General features: G+C 40.9%; 1 protein-coding gene across 1 annotated transcript in view; it reads right to left on the reverse strand.

The window, feature by feature from the left end:
- Positions 1-3742: 3742 nt before the first annotated feature.
- The window catches only part of si:ch211-107n13.1 (uncharacterized protein LOC798535 homolog), a 30751-nt gene continuing 16790 nt past the window's right edge, over positions 3743-17703 (reverse strand). The window contains exons 2-3 of the mRNA XM_017695788.2: positions 8391-9368; positions 3743-7410 (exon numbers count right to left, since the gene is read on the reverse strand). Coding sequence (XP_017551277.1) covers positions 6474-7410; positions 8391-8698 — 1245 coding nt within the window. The 5' untranslated portion in view covers positions 8699-9368 and the 3' untranslated portion in view covers positions 3743-6473. The remainder of the gene's footprint in view (positions 7411-8390; positions 9369-17703) is intronic.

Genomic DNA, 17703 nt, shown 5'->3' on the forward strand with positions numbered 1-17703 from the left:
CGTGCAGAGGTCACCAACTTTCTGCATTCATTCGCTATAGACCTCCAAACTTAATATGGCCTTCAGATCAGCTCAAGAACAGCATGGAGAGCTTTGTGGAATGGGTTTCCATGGCTGAGCAGCTGCATGCAAGCCTACCATCACCAAGCACAATGCAAAGCAAGGTATGCAGCGCCACCACTGGACTCTAGAAGAGTGGAGACATGTTCTCTGGATTGACAAATCACACTTCTCCGTCTGACAATCCGATGGATGAGTCTGAGTTTGGCAGTTGCCAGGAGAACGGGACTTGTCTGACTGCATTGTGCCAAATGTAAAGTTTGGTGGGGGGAGATCATGGCGTGGGGGTGCTTTTCGGGAGTTGAGCTCGGCCCCTTAGTTCCAGTGAAAGGAACTCTTAATGCTTCAGCAGACCAAGAGATTTTGGACAAGTTCATGCTCCCAACTTTGTGGGAACAGTTTGGGGACGGCCCCTTCCAGTTCCAACATGACTGTGCACCAGTGCACAAAGCATGGTCCATAAAGACATGGATGAGCGAGTTTGGTGGGGAAGAACTGGCCTTCACATCCTGAGTCCTGAATTAGAGCGGAGACTGCAAGCCAGGCCTTCTCGTCCAGCATCAGTGTCTGACCTCACAAATGTGCTTCTGGAAGAATGGTCAAAAATTCTCATGAACACACTCCTACACCTTGTGGAAAGCCTTCCCATAACAGTTAAAGCTGTTATAACTGCAAAGGGTGGGCCGACATCATATTAAGAATGGATCTCACTCAATTTCATATGCTTGTGAAGGCAGACAAGCGAATACTTTTTGGAAATATAGTGTATTTGTACAACGCATGTTGGGTACTGTAGTGAGTTGAAATTGTGAATTCTGTCAAATGAGGGATGCACTGCAGCCACCAACAATCCTATATAACACATAACATTAAATGCTAGTTTTAGGCCAGGATGTTCCAGGCAGGCTCACCCTGTAGGTGATCAGGAACAGAGTGATGTGAAACTTCTACTTGATGTACTTGAGCCCACGTTTTTACTCCATCTGTAACCATTTGGCAGTGGGATATTTTTAACTCTGTTTGAGAGGTTTCAGACTGGAGTAATGGATCTTTGAGGAAAGAACAAGAATTAGATTCATTATTGATGCCTTCTGAAGCATTATGGATAAAAAAAAAAAGCTACCGTCAGCTGAAAAGTTTGGTACATTAACTTTTAGCGAATGCAGGCTGATGAGAAGGAAGGAAGAAAGTGATGTCTGCTCATTAGCATTGTGCTGTGCAACATCATTACCCTCAAATGCATATATTACAGTCATAGTCAGACTAGTTACATACAGTATGTGTCTAAGCGTTTGAAGAAATCCAGTATTTCTTCAGCAAATGAAGGGTCTTCATAAGGGGGTTGTCTCTCTTTGCTGCAATAACAGCCTCTACTCCTCTGGGAAGGCTGTACACTAGATGTTGGAACATTGCTGTGAGGATTTGATTGAGCATTAATGAGGTCAGGTACTGATGTTGGATGGTCAGTGTTGGATCACTCCAACTCATCCAAGAGGTAATGGATGGAGCTCCATCACTCCAGAGAACACAGCGCCACTGCTGTTTAAATGCTGGGGAACTTCATACCCCTCTAGGCCACGCTTGGCATTGGGAATGGTGGCCTTAGGCTCATTGGTCAATGCTGTTCTATGGAGATAATATATTTCAGCTTTTCTTTTTGACATTTTGTACTGTATTTGCACTATTTGTTAATGTTGTGGGTTTATTTTATTTGACTGTTTAGGATTTAAAACTGACCCAAACAGGAGCCCACAAAATCTACAGTTCATTTTTTCTGCTACTTGAGAAACAACTACAACTTCTATTATAACTACAAAAAGAAGATTAAATTAACTTGTTGATTGGTCATTTTATGCCACTTTCAAGCATCTGATTTGTCTAAATAGATGCTTTGTTTGTTAGTTAGCATATTAACTGATATGCAATAGTACTCAAACATTCACAAAACCCCTTCAGTGACTGTTAATCACGTAGAATCAAGCACATTTTCTTTCTGTTAAATGTGAAAATCTGACCAAAAACGCTCATGTGGAGTCTAGCATGAGCACTAATGGTGTTAATGACGGCTTCTAGCCTATGCTAATATAGCAAAATTGCTACATAAGTGTAAGCTTAAAAGTTTACAACTACTGTTGCATTGGAGCATTTAGTCAGTTCCAGCTCAACATTGTGATACATTCGTTGTGAAAATGCCTCGTAGTATCATGATATCATCTTTCTTGCCACCCTTATTGCTCACTCACACAAAGTAAAGGGTGAGATAAAAAAGAGAAGGCGGGGTGTAATTTAACTACTGAGACGAAACGCAGCCCTCTTGGCTCCTCCTAGGTGCTTTTAAATAGACCCTGTAGTGTCCAGCTCGTGTGAGCTACATGCTATGGTTTCCAAAGGGATAACAGACACTTCAGCCTCTGTGAAAAACACACTATAACTCAACCAAAGCACACACTTTAACTCATCCGTGACCAATTTCAAACCTTCTATCATAAACTTGTCTGACATTATGTAGTTAAGGCTCTTCTATTTCTTTAGCCAAAGTTATTGAGAAGAGGCCTGCATTTTTTTCTGTTTGTACAGCTGTGGGAAACTGTAAAAATGTTTATTTTTCATCAGAAATGTTGGGCACTGAAGAGATATTTTATAAAAAGTTGGACTGCTATTGAGACCTGCAAGTTAAAACACTAAAAAAGACATCTATAATCATAAACACGCTTACAGATAGCAGTGTTTCATGTAGAACAGGGGTCTTTAATTAAAATTCAGTAAGGTCCAGTTAGGGAACTTTTCCTCAAGCAAAGGTCTGGAACATCATAATGTCTAACTTGCATTATGATTCAGTGCCATATACTGTTTACTGAAGTAGTCTAGTAGGTAGATCAACATCTTATACAGTCAAAGACTGAATATCAAATCAAATAAAGTACAATTCAGTAAGTTTTCTCTTTTTAAAGCATGACGTAAAATAATCTGGCTCACTTTCTTCTCTGACTGCTGTTTCTCGCCTCATCCCTCCCGTGTGAGCGTCACTCACTCGAGTCTCAGTGCTCATCGATAATGCAGAGATCCGATTGGCTGAGTAGGGTCACGTGTGATATTTACAACTAATGAGATCGGTCTGTGAGTCCGCCTATTAGTTTGGGGTACGCCTATTAGTGACCTCTGTAGAAGCTTCTATATTATGAGAAGCTGTTTCATGCTTTTAATGCTATTTCTGACTTCCATAAGCACTTTAATGAGATTTCTAATATTAAGTTAGCACCAAGCTAAAGATGTACCTTGGCTGTACTTTGGCTTCCTTAGACTGGCTTTAATGTTTTTTTATCGCAGTTCTAGCTGGAACGTGTATATATCAAGCATCTAACAGACATTCCCGTAACATATTTTTCCTTTGTTTGTTGGACTTTTACAGATAATCCTTTTGTAAATCTTTCATTTAAAGCCTAACTCTGAATATTACTGCATTAGCCTGTTAGCAATTTGCAAAGGTGCTTGTTAAACAAAGTGGTGAGCTTGTATATGGTCACGTTTACAAAACACGCAAAGTAGAGGCAGCATACTTCATTAAATAATTGATTATATTCGATTCTAACATTTGAAAATGTGCCTTTGAATCAGTTCTGACGGAAATCCAATGGTGCATTTTTATATCCCATTCATTCAGAAACAAGACAAGAACGAAAAATGTAATTAAAGAATAGTTTTATTTTTACTTTCTGTGTGATTTTATACACATTTGTCTTTGGACATAGAATCTAAATCTCTTCCATGTAGCAAACGTGTGAACTTTTGTTCTGTAAACATGCAGGAGAGAGAGATGCTCGGGAACTTCTTGAGCGCTAGCAGGAAGGATTTTTGGAGATTTTTTAAAGATTTGGAGATTTGGGTGTCATGCTGCAGGGAAATGTCCATGTTTATGAAAGAATCTTGTCTCCAGCACTATTGCAAGCCTTAACCAGCTCCCTCTACGCTCACCCCAGTGACCTCGGGATTCCACAGCAGGCCTCAGCTTAATTTTTCAGTGTCGTTTCTAAAAAAATAACCCCAGCCCTCTGACCGGCAGGACGGGCCTTCATTGTGAAAGAGAGGAATCAGTGACTGATGGACACAGTGGCAGGTCAAGGGGAGGCTGTGTCTTTCTCTTGTTTCTGACTATGAGGAATTTGCTTGGGAACTCATACATGTCAGTGTCCTCAGTATTGTAGGAGTGGTCAGATGGTCAGCCCTGTTGTAAACAGCGACTTGTCCATTTAGGTGATCAAAAATAGGATTGCATACTTGTTCACTGTAAGTTTTTTTTTTCTTGTTAAAACACATTCCATGCTTTTGAACATAATTTTACTTCTAAGATGTACAGCAAATGGCAATAAAAGTGATGTTTGGTGTGTCTGAGATGTGGCGCTCAATAAAACTCAACAAAATAGCAGGAAAAAAATGGGGAATTATTCACATTATCAAGTCTCTATGAATGATTCAACAAAAAGAGCAAAAGAAAAATAAATATAGTTTTTCCCTTTACCCTAAAGACAAGCCAAGATATTACATTTGCCTCTTTCCTTTTGTACTGGAGCTACAAGGCTAATGTAGCTAAGTAAAGGAAGCTTATCCAGCAATTAACATCATGCTAAATGCATGTCTGAATTACCACACTGGTCTTAAACCACATATACTTCTTGAATAATGTCAAAAAGATTGGCTAATGTGGTTTCTGGACAAATGTGCAAAAATTCAGGCTTCAAAATTGCTCTGGCTACTGTTTTTAGCGATGCATTAATGCTAGCTGCTGTTTAGCATACTTCTGTCAGATAACAGTGTCTGAAACTACATGAGAAAGTCATTTTGAGCTTACTTAGCAACTCGACCCAGCTGAATGACTACATTTAGAGTAAAGGGAACACTGTAAATCAGGCTTTCACCTTTTTTCGACCAGTTTTTTATTGGGTAATGGCTATTTCTTTGGCAAAAGATGTATGATAAGCTACACCAATGAAATCTCACTTTGCATAGGTTAAGATCGCTGTTTCTCTCTCTCCAGTTCAGTGCATCAGTGCTTTAGCAGGCCTGCCGAGCAGGGGTTTGCCTATTTGTTCCAACGCCTGCGCTTAATGGGGGAAAAAACAGCACCACACAAACTGGGCCAGTTGGGGAAGGAAAGGAGGTACACACGGTTCACTTCACACTCACACCGTCCAGGAAGAAAAAAGCTTAGTAGTTTTCCATCATTCATTATCCATCTACTGAGCAAACAGCATTGTGGTTTTCCGACAACAACAAAAAAATCAGTACTTGTATGTTTCTTATTTAAAGAGATGACCAAGTTACAGAGAGGGGAATTGCTAAATGACAGCCTCGTCTTGACAGGGAAAACAGCTCACTGCACAAATATGAAAAAGTATCTGTCATTTATCATCCTGTTTAAGGAGTAGTTCTGTGAAAAATGACATTTACACAGTTTTCCCTCTTACCCTAAATGGAGTCTATCAGCCAAAACATGTTTGGTGACTTGAGTTTGCTTCTTTCATTTTACCTTGGGGCTACGGGGCTAATGCAGCTAGCAAGTATACTGGACAAAAGAACAGAGAAATATTTTAACTATTTGAAACACAGTCCATTTTGTGTGTCATACAGGGTCAGAAACCAGATAAGAAAATCTTTTTGAGACTACTTAACAACTCAATGTGGTTTAAGTTAAGCGTTTGAGTGTTTAAGTATACAATTTGCCTGATGCTAAGTGGTGAGTTGCTACTACTTGTTAGCTACATGAGCCTCAGCTCCAGTGCAAACTATAGAAGGACTTCAGTCACTAAACACGTCTTGGTTAAGTTAAAAAGAATTAAAGAGACACTCCAGCCAAAAGAAAAAATATAATCCATATTACATCTGTTGTAAACATGTCTACTTTCCTCGTATAGTGGTACCACAGTTTCTAAACTGAGATTTTTCGATTTAAAGACTAGAAAAAAAAACATCTGATGATGTATCTTGAAGGTGGCAGGAAGTTTTGGGGTGGATACCGTTCGACACGGCTTTGTTCAATGACTGAGTTAAGAGAGTAATGCTAGTATGGCTGACACCACAGGGATACTCAATGGTTTATTGTAGTGAGAGATGAATGAAAACCTAAAAATGATAAATGCTGTCACACCAATGAGTATGAGGGCTACAACAGAGCATGCTGCCCTGGACAACAAATAACCAAATTTTAGGCCGGAATGCCCCTTTTAAGGAAGGAAAATGTGTAATTTAACTGTTGGCCAAACTACTACATTAAGGACCCGTAATTGCTGAACAAATCTCTCACAAATAGAAATTTCCAAAATAAAATAAATACAGCATATTAGCTTCTCAGAAGTATGACAACCCTGCGTCATGCATTTAGTCCTTAAACAGGAGTCTGAGATCCATCTTGTCTGTGGCTACACGGTCGACTCTTTTGGACCTTTAGGTGCTTCCCGCGCTGCGTTCTTGCAGCCGTAGAGCCACTTGATCACACGAGCGTTCCTCTCGATGATGGACACACCCGAGGGCGCCTGCTCAGCAACCTCTTCCTGGACCAGCCCGTCCCCTGAGTGGCGGGAGAACTCGCTGGGCTCAGAGCCACCCCCTACGCTGCGGAGAGCCAGCGAGAGCGTGTCAGCTGAACTGCCTCCTGACAAAAAGTTCTCAGGCCCTAGATGGTCCACCATGTCCCGGTCCAGGCCACAGAAGTCAAAGAAGCGTTCCTGCTCAGATAGAGCCACTGAGACACGAAGGTGAAGATCTGATTCGGAGCGCCGTAGGCTTGCCCGAAGCCAAGGGTCCCTACTATTCCCGTTTCCATTGTCTGGGACATCACGTAGGGCACTTATTGTTGGATTTAAGGGCTCTAGGAATCCACTGTTGCCACTGTTAGATTCTGCTGTCCTGCTAGACCTCCTGGTTTCTGTCCCACCGTCAGAAATATCCCGATCATTGGACCATGACATGCGTGAGTCACCATCCCGGGACGAACCCTTTTCCTCGCTGATTGTCATTTTTGTGCTCTTTTCACGCATTGACCCCTGGAAAAGGCGCCGGACAAAGCTATATCCCTTCACCTCTGAGGTCACAGTTCCACCAGTTCCACCATTGCTGGGACTCTTACACTCTTTTTTCTGTCTGTAGATGACAAGAGAGTCCGGTCGTAGCATGCGCTTGCCTGTGCTCCTCCGCAGCACCGGTGCACTGTGGGGAGCCACAAGAGGGGTCCTGATGGGGCTCCTGGGGGCCAGAGGAGGGAGCCGGATGGTGTTGCCATTCTGCATCTCCATGTCTCGCAGGTTCTCCTTCCTAGAATCATCCTCGTTGTCATCACGGGCTGAGGGCGCTGGAACCCTGAGAATAGAGGAGAGAGGTCAAGAAAGCACAACTACATTAATGTACCATATTGAAAGCAATAAGACAGACAACTATATCATTCACGTTATCCAAGCCCAGTAGGCAGACAATGGTGCACAGAATTATGGAGAAAGACCTGGTGGACAATGACTGAGAATACACTGAGCCAAAACCGGCTCCAGTCACAGTATTTAGGCTTGTTTTAGTGTGAGCTAGTAGCGACTCTATGATAGACTGGTGACCTGTACAGGCTGCTTCCTGCCTTCCATCCATCCAGTTAATTCATTTTAACTTTTTTAGTTTTTGGTCATACAATCATGAACATATTAAAGCCCCTTAGTGAAACCAGGTTCTTGCATAGAGTAACATTTCAGGTTGTTTCCTTCATATACATGCTTAGGCCTCTAGTACCTGCCAGTACTACATTCCAATGTCCATTCATACACTTTTGAATATCTTGGGTGTATTAATACAGACTTAATTTGACGTGTGTATATATCAGGTATTTGCAATGGCTTCCAATTTGGGTCATTTTACAAAAGATATTTTGATGGGTTGTGTCCTGGATTTTGGGCTTGCTAGTTAATGATTAACCACCAATTTCTGACAGCTGGTTATCAGTCAAAAGAATTTATACATGTACATCTTTGATGATTTGTATAATAAATATGCAATAATAAATGCATATTAATAAAAAAAGTAATACAACATTTAGTGATTAGATTCTGTTAATATGACTACCATATGTCATGAGCACCAAAAGGCCCATGTGCATGTACTTGGCGTAAATTCTCTGGGGAGACAGCATGGCCTTGCGGGAGGGAGCATATGTGGCATGAACGGATGTCCCTGTAGCTTTCGGTGTGCAGTAATGGACTGACAGTTGGAGTCCAGAGAGAAGGAAACGGAAAAAACATCCCATTTTGCCCAGTTTCCATCCCCTCTAACAGAAAAAAGTTGAAAGTAAAGACTCAAACCTGGGTGGAGTAGGAACTGCGCTGACCAGCGGCCGCCGCGGCAGAACAGGAGTGGAGGTCACTGGCGTGGTTAAGTTACGGCGGGGCTGTGGTGGTGGTGTTCCACAGGGTACCAGTGCAGGCTCCTGCTTGGTGTTGATCACTTGCTGGCTCTTCACGTATTTGGCCTTGTCAGCCTCCAGACGCTCCACAGCACTGATGGAGTGACCACCACGGCTCCCGCTGTCCATCTGTCGGCGTAGATAGTCCGGACCCTTGTTGAGAAGCCGCAGGGGCGAGGGCGACCCAATGGGTGTTAGTGGCTTCATCGTGGACAGTCCCAGGGGAAAAAGGCATCCAAATGCGAGTCAGTCTTGCTCCACAGCTAGACAGGACGTCCTGAGTAAGAATTTAACTCAGGACTTAAGATTTATAATCCAGTAACTACTATGAAGTAAGGTATGTAGGACTACTAGGTTACCCTCTCTGTCAGTTTTTTAGCAAAGACCAGCTTTTGGTCACACAAATACGTGACCTACATCTAACTGAGTGAGTAAGTAAGTATGACCGACATCCATGTCGTACAGTTTTACTCTCCAATTTGAACACTTCTGGAAGGAGAATAAATTGATATCTCCATACAGTATTTATACAGCCACTGGAATAAATGGGCAGGGCATGGGGAAATCCTTTTGCTTCCTTCCAAAAAGCCGTCCCAAATGAGATGTTCCCCACGCCACAGAGCAGCAGAAATAGAAAGTTCCAGTTAACTCTGAATATGCCTTTTTTCCCCCCTTCCACAACGTCTTCTAACTCTGACAGAACTTCCTCCTCTCTGAGAAGGTCATCTTGGCATAGAAACACAAAGTTTTTGGCTGTTTGCTTTCCAATAGCTGTATCTGGTTCCTTGGAGCCAGGCTTGGAGTGACCTGTCCGGCTCCAGGACACCTTGATTGATGGAGGTTTTGTCTCGTTTCCTCTCCACACTGGGCTGGAACTCTGTGAAAACAGAAGGAGAGAGTCAGGTTAGGTTTCTGAAGCATTTCTCCAGGGGGACGCTGTGTCCCTGAGCGAGGGAGCATATGTGGCACGGACGGATGTCCCAATACCTCAGGACTGCGCCCGAGAATGAAGCTATTACAGGCCGTGGACTGATCTGACCTCACTGAATCAGATGTGTACTAAACCTCGACCTCACGCACACACATTCAGAATGTTTTTGTATTATTTCCATTCAATGTTCAACTTATTTAACCCTCTCAGTTCCCCTATGGCATATATGCCCTGGAATATTTTCTTTTGGTCACTTGCGGTGACCACAGAGCTTTAAATCCATAGAATTTGCAGGCAATAACAAAAGCATATAGTAGCATATAAGTATAAATTACTCACCATTTACCTAAAAAGGGGTACTTTCTGTGGAAAGTGAATTTCAATGAATGCGTTTGTAAGTAGAAGTGGAGAAATTTTATTATGATTTAAATTTCATGAAATGTATGCCCTCAATAGAAGTAGAAAAATTCAGAACCTGTCCATACAAATGTAAATTGAACATTATGAGGCATATACATTATGAGGATAGATGGCAAACCAGATAGTCCATTGTTTTAAATAGAGTAATTACAGAAAATGTTTCTACTGCCAGCAGCAATGACATTTCACAGCAGCGAAATGAACTGGACATGGATTTTATGGAATGTAGAACATCCCAATATTGGGAAAACATTTAAAGAGTACAGAGCATCCTTCTGATGTTTCCCACTTTATGTCAGCAATAGTCAATGCTAGAGCTCTCATTCTGATAACCATCCATTTTCACCAATAACACTGTCACTCTGTCACCTTAGTTTTTGTGGCTGCATGCCACAATCAGTCGCTTACCACTATGAAGCACAGAAAGAAAACACAAAATGCCCCACATAAACAAGCAAGCACTGTCAAACGCAGTTTTTGGCAGTTTTAGTTGCTGATGATTCTTTCTCATTTAGAAAAGCTTTGACCCAGAGTTCCTAATAAAGGCATTATGGCAGTTATAGATACAACTATATACAATTTTAGAGGGATAGAGTGCAGGTAAGGGCACAGGTAAGGGCACCTGATACAATGTTTGGCTGATAATACTGGCCTATACCAGGGCAACACACGGCTCCGGGGCCACACACAGCTCTTTGACTGCCCTGTTGCAGCTCAAAAGCAGAATTAGATTTGTAGGTAAAAATAAAATAATCCTCCTGTACAGTAAAATAAAGCTCTGCTGATCATCAAAGTCACCCTTTAACCATGAAGGTTGGTGCGCAGACTGCTGGTCACCATAGCAACCCAGACTACTGTGTCGCCTAGCTAGTAACTAATGAAACGCTAAAGAGAAAGATTTAAGATAAACATTGATAATTTGGAGATGAATGGACGTATTTGCATTTATAATCAATGCAGCTGGTTTCCTGATACGTTTAATCTGCAACGAGAAACTATTGAACACTAATAAGTTGTGAAGCTGAAGTCACTTCTTTATGCCAGCTTTTAGTTGGAACTGTCCCGTTCCACCTTAAACGGTGCAGCGGTTACATTCTTAGGTGCCTTAGGTACTATTTAAGGTGCAGCGTGAAAATTCGAACAATAAGCTGAAGAATGAGACGCGACTTTAGCCTCGTAAAAAGTCGAGAGTTGAGAGACATTTTACAACAAACTGTTCTAGTTTTGAGGAAGGTTCCTGCCAGAGATACGAGAAAAGCAGCTGTAGCTAAGCTAAAACGCAAAGCAGAGCAAAGTTGGATATTATATTTGTTAGCCTACAATAATGAGTACATTAGCACATACTTTTACAAATTTACAGGCAAGATGGTAAAACATAAATCAATACACTTTACAATCATGTGATTTAAGTTTTGTTTAAAAGAAAAAATGAGTCTTCTTAACATTTGGGTTGCCGCCCCCAGGCCTATATGAACAACTCGTGGATTTGTCTGCACTGACAAAAATATCGCAGCTAATGCTAATGGCTGTGGCATTGCCAGGATTTAGACATACAATCACTCGACAGCTGTCCCACTGTATAACCTAATATGAGTCACTATGGGACAGCAATACAGACTAACCTGATCAATCTGAATACAAAACACAATCTTGGTTAAAACAACATAAAATGTCAAATGAATACAAACCTTTAGCATGAATATGTATATTTCTTCTAAAGCCTCAAAAGTAGGCAACCATAATTGCATTTACCATAAAGGCACAGACGTTCTTTGATATTATATACACTCACAATGCTGTTGACAGTCTGTCATATTTGGATCATGTCAGGGCAAAATATGAGCTCAGTCTGACTCATATGAGATGAACCATAAGCTGAAGGAGCATGTGGACAGCCAGAAGCTCAAAGACTTTTCTAAACTTTAAGGCATTCTTCAGTGGAATTACTCCAGACTGGAGGCCTGTGTGAGGAGGTGCCAACATCAAACTGCAGCGTAATTCAAAACATGACACATCAAAGTGCTATTTTAGTGCGTCCTGTCCTGTGCGAAAAAAGACAATACTGAGCCTGTAGGGCCGGAAAAGAAGTGTGTGACCCAGTAAGCAGTAACGACTGCGGAAATGTCACTACTTCCCAGCTTTGCTCCAAGGACGAGACGCTTGCTGGCAAAATTAAAGCGGCCGGTCAGCAAAAAATTCAAACGTAAACAGTCTCCTCCTTTAGCGTACGTGATCAGCCAAGACATGGTCAATTGATTCTTTTGTTTTGCATTGGAGCTTCAAGGCTAATGTACCTAACAATTAATAGAAATCTATGTTCTCCAGTTAGCATCATGCTGTATGCATGGATTGTATGGCTAAATCTCAAACAGACTTGCTTATGTGGTTTCTGATTTGGTATGAAAATGGACAGTTGTGAGCAAAAGTTTGGGAACCCCCAGTCAAATGATGCAATGTTCTGTTCATCTTCTGTAAACACACTTCTGCACATTCATTACTAACTTTGACATATTTGGGAAAGGTGAAAATTATGTGGTCCAAAATTAAGACTTTTCTATTTTGTTTTATTTTTTTCTGATGTGTTAAACTCGGCAAATAAAGAAAAATTGCTCACTAAGATTTGCAGAAAAATTACATAATAAAGTTTGTTGCCTGTAGAAAGCGTGATAACTTTGTCATATAGAAAATCAACAAAATATGTAAAAAAAAAAGTTCATACTTGTCTGTGTCACATAGCTAAAAACAGCAGCGGCAGCCAAATTCTGTTTTTCCATGTAAAGGTAAAAAAACCAAAGAGTGAACATATCTAAACAATCACTTTAAAATGCCACTTGGAGTCATCTTACAGCCAAAGAGTTGCCAAAATATGAGCAGGAGAAACTGCAGCCTAATATGATAGGCAGGACACTTACCCACTGGGTTCAAAAAGCTTGTTTACCTTTGAATTTGAACACCTTCTCCTGACCAGACCCCCATCCCCAAAGTCCTTCTGCAGCCCTCTGCCGTAAATCAGGCCAAACGGCGGATTGCAACATTTTCCAGATGTCAGAGGGGTTGGGAAACGAAGCCATTGTTTAGGAAAGTTACGGGAAAGAATTCTGAACAGGTGTGGAGCGAGAAAAGGGCTGAGGATTAAGGGAGTTAGCGAGAATGAGGGGAGAGAGAGGGTAATAGAGGTAGCTTAGTAGTGTACACTGCACTTCCAGTAAGGTCTTCATTAGCCATATTTTTGGCTACTTCCAGGTCCCTCAAGGCTTATCCACCTTGGAACATGTCTACATTTTGTTCACTTAGTACTGACTCATAGCTCACTGAAAAAAGTATTAGTCACATCTGTCTTTGTAGTTTTATTATGATTTGAATTTGATAGAAAGTTATTATTGTGTCTTTTTTTTGCAGAAAGATAAGACAAAAAAATTATATTTGGCCATGTTTCTGTGATTTTCTGATGTGGAAACAAGTGCAAAAAGTTCTAAAGTACAGACTCAAACCTGTAGATACAGAACTGTTATGCTGTGTTTACGATGGTCAACAGTTGACAGGAAACACGATATACAATATTTTTATGTTAAGAACGAGGACACAAACACTACTGTTACGAAGATCCAAAAGCAATTTGAATGGTAACAGTGCCCTTTTTGAAGAATCTTTAACCTGCTAAACATGAGTGAGTGAGTGAATGAGTTACAAGCCAGGCCCAAGAAGTGCATTCCTGACATTCTTGCCCTTTTTTTTTGCTTGTTTCATCACACAGAACAAGTTATCAGAACAAATTAAACAAGCATAAACTTAACAGAATGTAAACACAATTCAAATCACTCATGAAGTAACTATGTAATTACTTTACTATTATTTACATTGGTTTCCTTGTCTTGCTACATATTTCTGTTCAAGCTAATGGAGGAACCTTGTGGTTAGTGATAAAACATCTCACTAACATATATAGTCATTGTTTGATGTCCCTTACTACTGTTTAACTGTGGTTTTTGGTGAACATGTTGTAATTGTCTAACATGTCTGGACAATCCCGTGTGATTAGTTTGTGCACTCTGTTGGCCCCTGGGGCAGTTATTGACATGTAAATGTGCTGCCTCAATATCATTGATTTCTCTAAAGTAGCGTGGCAGCGATTCAGATGTTAAGACAACATGTAGGCAGGACACAGACCTATTAATAGTGGAGCACTGGCCCAGATTAAAACACACCCGTGATTCTGTAAGAATTACAGGCTGATTGCTTAAAGATGTGACATTAAGTTTAACAGAACAGCAGAAATGGGTGAGGTCAGAAGAAAGAGCCACTGTGCCCTTGTGTTCAAACATTCTTACATACAGTTACTCAAGGTATCGCATCTTTAGTCTCAAGCAGGATAAATATAACTCTAAAAAGAACTATTTTTAGCTGTACTGCAGCAATACTTCACTCAAAATAACTTTTTGGCCGACATGAATGAAGGCTAGCAGCTAGCTCCAAGCACGATCCAAAACTGCACCATGCTAGTTCTCCTGCTAGCCTTCAATCATAATTAGCACTTGAAGGATTGAGAGTTAAGTATAACTTTAACTCTAATGAGACAAATTAAAGTCCTTCACCTTTTGCTGTGATCCTCTGCCATCTAAGGTCAGGCTTTCTGGGAAGTGACAGGCCCTCTCCTTTTCCATGCTAGGCCATGCTAATCTCTCAAGGGCTTGTAATTAACCCCTGCTGTTCCAGTCCCTTCTCATCTCCCTTGGCTTTCATGCCCTTGTTAGTGACCCTCTACTTGGAGACAAAGTAAAAGCCCGGACGCCTGCGAGGAAGTCTGGACCCGGTGCTCCACACACTTTAAGAGAAACCAGATGTTGAGCTTCATGCTGCATCAGAGATTTAGACCAATCTGTGGTGCGAGTCCAAAAGAGAAATAAATAGCTTAAAAGTCTCTGTAACAAATTGTTGAACACCAACCTGACTAGCATTATGGCGACTAACTAAAAAAACTACAGGCTGACTTATTTCTACAATGCAATTTATGCAATGTTGTGAGCGCATATAACAAGAAAAATGCAGGCAGCTTTTCGCTAAACTTTGAAGGCTCTTGTTGTCATTGTCATGCTAAGAAAAGGGTAAAATTGGGAAGGATGCTAACATGATCTTCACGTTTCCTTTTTCTGTTCTCTCAGGAACATTTAACCTCTGTTATACCCCAACATTCTCTGTATATACCTCGCTAAAGCTAGGAACAACAGAAATAGACTGTTTTCTGACAGGAAAAAATTTGCTAAAATGGCTAATGTGTGAAAAGTCATGGGATGACTGGTTAGCCTGATTAAAGTAGCAAAATGCTAACTGCTAGTTTTCATTTTTAGCAGTAACATCACGTTCGTTTCCACTTATAAACTGTGTACATTCGTCTGTTTGTTTGGCTAATGTGTTAGCAAGCCATGCTACACAGGAATAGGATCCAGGGCAAGGCTTTTACAAGCCAGACAGTGTCTTGCATTATTGATAGGTCGAGACAATAGACCCCTCTGGCACTCAAGATAAGAGAGAGTCCAGGGTGCTGTGCCTCATTAGGACTGAATAAAAAGGCAGGGTAAAGAAAAAACATGACAATAAACGTCAGCCCAAACATTCCTCTTGAGACAAAGCCAAAAGCGGTGTAAACCTCCACACCATTGTGAGGTGGAGAGTGCCATTAGTCAACTGATATATCTAGGGATGCACTGTCATATGGGGCACGGGTAGGTCACCTCTTTAAATCCCCTTCAACCCCCCCGACCCAGATCCAACACAGTCCGGTTCAAAAGATGGACACTTAACTGACTGGGCGCATCCTCCTTTTGTTATTCAGAGATGACAAATGTTAAACAGGACTATGGAAGGGTAGCCAAAGCACACACTGGGGAGGAGAAAGTGTTTAAAAAGGGAATTCCGTGGTGCAGGACCGGGCACTGAGCAGCTTTTTAATCACCATTGTCCCAAGTGTGAAATGCCCTAGCTCAGCTGACCCCAAACAAAAGGCCGCCTATTAGTCATCATAGTTTTCTTATGCTTGATAAAGGCTAAATATCACACTTTGTGAATGAAAAAAAAAAACATGTGACTAGTGCTTATAATCTTATCAACCTATTTACTGACTTACGCCCAAGAAGCAAAGGAGATAAGAGGGCAATGATACAACTTCCATATACTCTTCGTTTTATCTACGTAGTTACATGAAAGCTTACTGCAGAACGCACTGCGCTGCCTTATCACTTCAGCTCATTACTAATTATCCATCTGAGGCAGATCTGCACTTTTTAACTCACAGGGGAACATGTCTAATGTACATGCTGCACTTTATAAACACAGTGGACGTTTCTTCACAGGTTCTTTTACACTATTTCACAACGTCAGCTGCTCTTATTTTTTTTTATTGGCCAACGCTCTTATCCACAGCGACTTACAATTTGATCATTTTACACAGGGAGGCCAAGGCGGTGTTAGGAGTCTTGCCCAAGGTCTCTTATTGGTATAGTGTAGGGTGTTTGACCAGGTGGGGATTGAACCTCAGTCTATAGTGTCAAAGGCAGAGGTGTTGTCCACTACACTATCCCAACCACATGATCTTCATATGATCCTCTTATGACCTTCATAATGTGCGCATTTACATCCCATAACTGCAGAAAATCAGATTTTGTCAGTAATCTAATCAACACGTTTATTTGCACTTGAATAATCAGACAATGCGAAAACTCCAGGTCTACATGAGTCAGACAGTGATCGGATTTCTGCTTTGCAATCAGCCAAAAAACTCACAGAAACTCACACAAAACGCTGAAACTGACTACAGTTACAATGAAATTGAGGTGTTAAATATTCATCTTTTACATGATTTATGTTCATATTTTTAAACAAAAAGCGGTGTGATGTTTTTAATCAAAAAAGCCGGGGCATGAAGTTTGAGTTTTATGTTAGGTTTACGTCACGTCTTCTGTGAGTTTATTGGCCGGTTGTAAAGCAGAAATCTCATGACTCATGTCGACCCCATTATCTGATTACTCAAATCCATGTAAACGTGTCGAGCGGATTATTGATAATACAGATCTGATTTATTGTTACTCGCACATGCGCAGACTGTGAAATCTGAAAGAAATCAAAGTAAGAGTGAATCTGATTACTACACTAAAATCCAGTTCTCTTTATCGGATTTCTAGATCAGAGTATTGTGTTTACATGACTATTTGAATAATTGGATAGCTGCAGAAATCTGATAATGATCAGAGTATGGAGTGCATGTAAACACACTTATTATGTGAATACATTTCATGAGAAAAGGACCAACAGAAATGTTGAATTTTTTTATGTTGCCTTAAAAACCCCATATCAGTGAACATCCCAACCCAAATTTCTAGTCTATCAAGAGTTCACTTGCTAGTCTAGACAGCCCATATATGGAAACTAAGGTGTAAGCAGTCTGTTTTGAATATAATGTTTCAGTGATGTAACAAAAACCAATCATTTCACACATATACGCCTACGCTGCCTACAGCAATTTAGCTCTGCCCACTCCTGCTGAAGTTATAAGGAGTGTTTCAGCTTTGACTGCTTTCTGAACAAGGCACAATACCGGACAGCCAGTGAGAACAGAGCTCATTTACATAGATCTATCTTGAAAGAACAGCAACAAAAAACTGTTTAAGGGATTAAAAATGGATTGAATTACTTTTTTGTACATAAAAATGATTGGAGCACAGAGGAAAAACATAAAATACAAGACACGGGCCTGTAAATGTGTTTTTATCTTCTACAAAGGTCTTTCTGAGAGATGAGGTCTTCATACAATGATGACAAAATGCTAAATCCAGCTGCGCTAAGGAGCTCTTCTCCAAACTGTGTCCAC

Source organism: Pygocentrus nattereri, chromosome 24 (assembly GCF_015220715.1).
Source record: "Pygocentrus nattereri isolate fPygNat1 chromosome 24, fPygNat1.pri, whole genome shotgun sequence".
NCBI lineage: Eukaryota > Metazoa > Chordata > Actinopteri > Characiformes > Serrasalmidae > Pygocentrus > Pygocentrus nattereri.